Below are 7740 nucleotides of genomic sequence, written 5' to 3'. Positions count from 1 at the left end.
AAAAAAAAACAAAAGTAATTAAAAATCTGGAAAATTCAGAAAATATAAAGAAAATCAAAATAACTGATAAATCTATCAGGTAAATATCACCTCTATTCATCACTAATAAGTATATATACAAAATTAAATAAATTTAGAATTATACTTCACATATTTTTTAAATCTTATGTTTGTTTTTATTTAAATTTATGTCATTAATGCTTTTCCAAATATAGTGTCCCCTCATATGGCTATAGGAATGTATGTAACTTCTCCAAATGTTATACAGATTGATGCTACTTTTTTGTTACATAAATAATGCTATAATGAACACTATTTATATAAATCACTGCCTGCATCTCTCACTTTTTTTAGGATACATTTCTAGAAAGACAATTATTATCCCTAGGCTTATTCAAGCACATTGCTAAATATTGCTCTTCTACAAAGTTACCAATTCATAGTCTCACAGCAGTGCAGTGCTGTGAATCTTCCTAGCGAGTTGGGAGAGAGTAACTTTCTAAACCTAGAAGAGATAAAAATAAATCAGATATTTTAAAAAAATGAGAGATGAGTCTTATCAATCTGTATGAGCCTTTCATATAATGAGGACACAAGAGAATTATCACCTATTCTGACCATAAGCTATTAGGTAGTTTAACATATTAACCAATCTTCATAACCATTTTATGACATGGAAGTTATTTCCTTTCATTTATTCAGTTTCTTCATCTTTAACTTTCCCCAGGTTATGCTATAAACCCAGGTTGATCATATTTCAAATCCTATGTTCCTCTCACTATAGTAGATAAATACTATATCAAATAAATATAATTTTGGAAATAGTTAAGGACAAGGCTAAAATTATAGTCAACTAAAGCTACTCGACATGGATCATCTTCACTCAAAATTCATAAGCATTATATCTGGAACATATTAAGAGCTAATAAATATTTGTTTAGATAATGAATGAATGGTAGAGACCCTTTTTCTTCAAAATTTTAAGACTAAACAAAAATTTTAGACTAAAGTAATTCATCTTAAGATGAATCTAATCATGGTTTTTAAAGTCTTCTCATAGTTAATACCATAATTGGATTCCTCTTAAGATGAATTCTTTCAAATCTTACAGTGAATATGGGTGCAGTGGACAGTACAAATCCATGGTATTTAAAATAATGTAAGTTTACCTAAATAAATAATTCTGAGCTGGGAAGAAATTAATTCTTAAAGAATGAAATAAATCTTCTAAATATATGTATAAACTCCACTGAAATAAGTGTTCCTTTACATATAGATATTTTTCCAGCAAATTATATAAAACATAAAGAACATACTTAACTTCTAAGACTAAAGCAATTTTTAAATGACCTCATAGAAACTAATATTGAAAAAAATTCAATGAGGGGAAAATCTATAAACCTTTACTGTAAAAACACCTCATTCATTATTACCGATTCTGACAAACCACAGGAAAACAACATCATCTCTATGGTACATTAACTGCATACGGTGATATTAACAGACTAGAAACCTAGATCACTTACAGACTGCATCACTCAGCGATAGTATTTTTTAAAAAGGAGTCCGAGGTTCTGTGATATAGACAAGTATGCATACACAACTATATAGTCACTATCTGTGAAATATAGACATAATGTAAGAATGTCTAGGAGAAGCAGAAAAATAAAAATCAAAGACCCCTAAACTAAGCCACAAACCATCACAATGCCCCTTCCATTTCACATTCCAATGGGTTTAAAGGTTTTAAAAGTTTTATACCATTTCCCTCCAATAATGAGTCTGCAGCCAAACAAGTATTAATCAGGAGGCACCCTGAAAGAACAATACTTACAATGTTTTTGGGATGCAAGTTGTATTGATTGACCCCATAGCTTTCTATCTTGATTTCTGAGACTCTCATTGATGAAATGAACTGCAGGTATAGCTTTGTGCTGGGCATGTTTTAGTAGTTTTCCTTCCTTCATACGATCTAGCTCTTGTATAACGACCCACGGAATTATTAACACAAGTTTGTCAAAACCTAAAAAATAAAAAGATTTGTTAGAATTTAACAAACATTTATTGAGCTACTAAATAGAATTGCTGTCCAAGAGGTGAAAGTTTTAAAGCACACAGTCCTCCCTACCTTTCAGAAATTCAGAATAAATTGAGAGACAATATATTAAAAAACAAAAATTAAAAACAGAATAATGTGTCAAAAGAATGTTAAAAAAATAAGCACTCTTGGAGATCAAAAAAACAGTGAATTCAGATTGCTAGTTTAACCTGTAAAGGCTTTTTTTAAAATTATAACACTGAACATGCTTAATATATAGCATATCCAAATGGAGACATATTCATGGGAAAAAAAGCCACATCACTGTTAATATAAAATATCAACTCAAGGAAGAAAATCAGAATCTTTAAGTATGTTATGTAAATACCTGGTACGTCTGTTGCCTTCAGAATTCTAACAAATTTGAGATGATTCATCAGAATATTTGTGTCAATAACAATTAGAAGTTTTCTGTCTGAAGTATTATTTGCTAGAGAAAAAGAGCAAAGATTTCATGATATTTGATAATAGACTTATATAATGTCTAAAATTTTGATATCATAGAAGCATTGAAAATTCAATTAAATTTAAAACACCTCTGTCTTGTTGACTATATCAGAGATTTACACAGTTGGCTAGACTCTCAAGTTGCTATCTATCTGGTCCGTATCTTTGTTGCCAAGTAAATTTCTCCCCAATCAGTTAAGGGTCCTCTGGATAGGAACTGCAACCACTGTTTGGAGTGGGAGTGGGGTGGAGAATCATCTAAGTCAAAGTAGGCAGAGAAGGTAAGGGTTGGCAAAGCAGAAATACACGGGAAACCTGGGGCCAAGACTGTGAAAAACCAGTCATGGAGAATGTTTTTGATAGCATTCTTAAGAGAAGTCCTTTAGATAATAAAAACAAAATTGCTTTTACTTCAATTCTTAAGAGAAAGAATAGTAATCAATGTTTAATCGCCCACCAGCAGAACAGTATAAATTGCTTGTAGGTGGATTTTAAATTATGAACTGACTAGCCTGGGAAGTAATTATGTTTCTAACTTCTGTCATGGATCACTGGTAGCTGTGCACTTAGTAATTATAAGCTAATTTTAACATATCCTGAGTGAATATAATCGAAAGATAAATATGTGTAAAAGAAAATACATGCCAGGTTTGGTGGCTCACGCCTGTAATCCCAGCACTTTGGGAGGCCGAGGCGGGCGGATCACCTGAGGTCAGGAGTTTAAGATCAGCCTGGCCAACATAGTGAAACCCCATCTCTACTGAAAATACAAAAATTAGCCAGGCATGGTGGCACATGCCTGTAGTCCCAGCTACTCGGGAGGCTGAGGCAGGAGAATGGCTTGAATGCAGGAGGCACAGGTTGCAGTAAGCAGGGATAGCTCCGACACACTTCAGCCTGGGCGACACAGGGAGACTCCGTTTCAAAAAAAACCAAAAACACAAACAAAGAAAAAAAGAAAATACATAATAATACTAGCATTGTTATTGCATAAGATCATTTTAAGGTTCAGATAAGTTAACACACAGGAAAACACTTGAAAGATGAAAACTGCAATGTGAATGTAAAGGTAGCATTACTATTTTTTTTTTTTTTTTTGAGATGGAGTTTTGCTGTTGGTGCCCAGGCTGGAGTGCAGTAGCTCAATCTTGGCTCACTGCAACCTCTGCTTCCCGGGTTCAAGCCATTCTCCTGTCTCAGCCTCCTGAGTAGCTGGGAATACAGGCATGGGTCACCATGCCCAGCTAATTTTTTCACATTTTCAGTAGAGACGGGGTTTCACCATGTTGGCCAGACTGGTCTCGAACTCCTGACCTCAGGTGACCCACCCGCTTCAGCCTCCCAAAGTGCTGGGATTACAGGTGTGAGCCACCGTGCCTGGTCAGCATTACCATTTTTAAAAACAGAATTTGAAATAGTACACTGACAGATTTTGGATAATCTCTATCATTACCTTCTCCCAGTAGCAAAAAAAAAAAAAATCAAAATTTTACAACATGAACAAGAAATCAATAAATATAATACCTTCAAGCAATCTGCATTCTTTCTTCTTTTTTTTTTTTTGAGAGAGGGTCTTGTTCTGTCACCCAGGCTGGAATGCGGTGGTGCAATCTTGGCACACTGCAGCCTCAACCTCCCAGGCTCAAGCAATCCTCCCACCTCAGCCTCCTGAGTAGCTGAGACTACAGGCGCATGCCATCATGCCTAGCTAACTTTAATTTCTGTAGACATGAAGTCTCACTATGTCGCCCAGGCTGGCCTTGAACTCCTGGGTTTGGGCAATCCTCCCATCTCAGCCTTCCAAAATGCTGGAATTACAGGCGTGAGCAACTGTACCAGCTATTCTGCATTATTTCTGATCAGTGCTTTACATAGCTGAAACCGTTAAAGTTATAACAGCAAGAAAAAAAGACAACTCATAATCCTAATTACTACCTCTTGACAGAAAAAGAGAAAATATATCTAACTGTCTAATAATGTGAAATATGTAAAACCAATAAGACAAATATTGGATCTAATTCCTGTAGCTAAAAAAATAAACTATTACTTTATCATTCATTTCAAGTGAGCATATTTTAAAATTTTTCATCTAAATATTATAAAAATTGACTATTGGCACATTAATTTTTAGAAAAGCATAGGAGAGCATAAACATTAACATATAGGGTATACCAGAGGAAGACTGTACATCATCTTCTAAGTCAATTTCCATACTCATTAACTCTCCAGGTAAATCCACACTTTTTCCCACACGTGCAGCATGAAGCTCTTCTACTATCTGCATCTAAATTGTAAAAGACCCCAGTGAAATATTTTGAGTTACTTTGCAGATTGACAAGAGAAGAAAGCAATTAATTCTTAATTCACTTGAGATGGTTTATGGAAAGAAAAATTTTATAAAATTCTGAAGGCAGCATAGTAAAACAATAAAGACCTATAAACACACACATGGTTTTCAAAATAGTTTTCTTCTTACCTCCACAACCTTATGCAAACAAATTATTTAACAACTTTGGATCTCAGTTTGTTAATTCACAAAATAGGAATCTTTAATATCTATTTCCTTTAGGATTTTTGTGAGGAACAAATGAAATAAGCTATGTGAAGCTCCTTGCACAGAGTCAAATACCTAGACATTAAAGTAAGTTCATTCTCATTCCAATTCTCACTTCATTTTAGGAGTCAAATTTTTTTTATCTTGACAGTGAGCATTCTTCTTGAGATTTCTAAGATTATTTATGAATCATCATAAACTGAAATCTAGATCTTAAAACCATTCTCACTTCACAGAAATACTTCTCTGATGTTATTTTGACACAAAGAAATGAAATACAGTCTAGCTTTAGATCAGAGATGAGACATCTTTCTTCTATCAAGGAGCACCTCAAAACAGAAAAATATAATTGACTGTCACAAATAAAAATCAATTAATATAGTTTGAGAGTTTTTTGTTTTGTTTTGTTTTGAGACAGAGCCTTGCTCTGCCACCCAGGCCGAAGTGCAGAGGCACAATCTTGGCTCACTGCAACCTCCATCTCCCAGGCTCAAGTAAGTCTCCTGCCTCAGCCTCTTGAGTAGCTGGGATTATAGGCGTGCACCACCACGCTCAGCTAATTTTTGCATTTTTAGTAGAGACGGGGTTTCGCCATGTTGGCCAGGCTGGTCTCAAACTCCTGACCTCAGGTGATCCTCCCGCTTTGGCCTCCCAAAGTGCTGGGATTACAGGCTTGAGCCACCGTGCCCAGCCTGAAAGTCTTTAAATAGACAATTACAAAGTGTTCCACGAATCTCATCTTAACTTAGGACAAGTGAACATAAAAAGATCAGTCAGGGGACTCTGGTTGGGAAATGAAGCAACCTTTTTAGGTAAACACTCATGTACTCTCATTTTCATTGAATAATGTTTTCATCTTACGATTTTTAAAATGAAGTAAAAACATGTTAATATCCTACTGCATTTTGGCAACCCTAGGCATAAACAGGGAAAGTGTCATAAAATTAAATCAAAATTCAGATTACTTGTGGCCACTGGTTTCATGCTCTTTGTTCACAACAGATAACCTTACTAGAAACAAAAGTAAAAAGTACTAAAGTATACTTTTCTGAATAGTTTTGCATGACTTCATAAAACTGTACATATTGATTTAAATAGAGACATCATTGTATTTTCATATTATCAAGGTTTCTACAGTCATTATTTTTTATTAAAAGTAGGAACTGTTTGCCTTAATTTCACTAAAAATTTCAAAGTAAATAAGAATATCAGTAACCTCTTGATCTGTATCCTGGATACTTTCAGATGACACTGAAGAACATGGTGCTTCAAAACTCTGAAATGAAAGTAATTTCATTAGCTAAGAATAAAGCGTAACCTAAATAGCGCTTTTCAACCTTGTCACTATTAACTTTGAGGGTCAGATAATTCACTTGAGGGGTCGCCCTGTGCATTGCAGGATGTTTAGCAGCATCAGTGGCCTCTATCCTCCAGAATGCCAGCAGCACTACCCACCTACCCCTACTCCCAAACTTTTTTTTTTTTTTTTTTTTTTTAAAGACAGGGTCTCACTCTGTCACCCAAACTGGAGTTCAATGGCATGATTACAGTTCACTGCAGCCTCAACCTCCTGTACTCAAGTGATCCTCTCACCTCAGCCACCTGAGTAGCTGGGACCACAGGCATACCAACACACCTGGCTAATTTTTGTATATTTTGTAAAGATGGGGTTTTGTCATGTTGCCCAGTCTGGTCTCGAAACTCCTGAGCTCAAGTGATCCACCCGCCTCAGCTTCCCAAAGTGCTGGGATTACAGGCCTGAGCCACAGTGCCAGGCCCACTCTCAATCTTGACAATCAAAAATGTCTCCTGGCATTGCCAAATGTCTCCTGAGGGGCAAAATTGCATCCAGATGAGAAAGTGCCCCTAGAACAGAGAAGCCCCATTCTATCAAGTCATGAAACATGGTAGAATTCTTCATATACAGATTCATAAAAATACTATATTCTAAGAATAAAATTACATGCCACCCTAAAAAAAGGGAAATAATGAATGCAAAAGTAAACAAGTTGGCCTTCAATGGTGAAAAATTTTCATCCAGGAGTAACTAAGCCAATTCTACAAGTGACATGATAAAACAACAGAAGGAACTTGAGGATTAAAATAAGGCTAAAAAGGAAAAGCTAAAAAGGAAAAGCTAAAAACGGCACAGTTATATTATATGTAGTTAGAGCACCAGGGGTTTGTGTTTTATTTTTTGTCTTCAAAGTTTGAAAAATCTCTCTCTAAATTCCAATTTTCCACTGGCATTTCTTCCGAGTGGATGAGACCCACCTGACTCTACATACAGGTGACAGGAAGCTCAGCAAAAGAACAATTGAACTAAATAATCTTCTAAGAATTCTCCAAGATAACGCAAAACTAACAGGTATTTTATGGAAAGCTATTTCTGCTATGAACTACAAACACTCTTCTTTTCTTTGTTTGAGACAGAGTCTCATTCTGTTGCCCAGGCTGTAGTGGCATGATCTCAGGTCACTACAACCTCCACCTCCTGGGTTCGGATTCTTCTGCCTCAGCCTCCCAAGTAGCTGGGACTACAGGTGCCTGCCATCACACCTGGCTAATTTTTGTATTTTTAGTAGAGACAGGGTTTCACCATGTTGGCCAAGCTGGTCTCAAACTCCTGACCCCAAGTGAT

At 35.7% G+C, this 7740-nt stretch overlaps 1 protein-coding gene across 2 annotated transcripts in view; it reads right to left on the bottom strand.

The window, feature by feature from the left end:
- Nucleotides 1–7740, bottom strand: part of SWT1 (SWT1 RNA endoribonuclease homolog (S. cerevisiae)) — a 128195-nt gene that overhangs the window by 97682 nt on the left and 22773 nt on the right. For both annotated transcript variants that reach the window (XM_011934176.1, XM_011934177.1), the window contains exons 6-9: nt 6316–6375; nt 4718–4829; nt 2427–2528; nt 1835–2023 (exon numbers count right to left, since the gene is read on the bottom strand). In XM_011934176.1, coding sequence (XP_011789566.1) covers nt 1835–2023; nt 2427–2528; nt 4718–4829; nt 6316–6375 — 463 coding nt within the window. The remainder of the gene's footprint in view (nt 1–1834; nt 2024–2426; nt 2529–4717; nt 4830–6315; nt 6376–7740) is intronic.

This window comes from Colobus angolensis, unplaced genomic scaffold, assembly GCF_000951035.1.
Source record: "Colobus angolensis palliatus isolate OR3802 unplaced genomic scaffold, Cang.pa_1.0 Scaffold132, whole genome shotgun sequence".
NCBI classification, from domain to species: domain Eukaryota; kingdom Metazoa; phylum Chordata; class Mammalia; order Primates; family Cercopithecidae; genus Colobus; species Colobus angolensis.
Note: the sequence above shows the minus strand (reverse complement) of the source record. Positions and strands in the feature narration are given on the sequence as shown.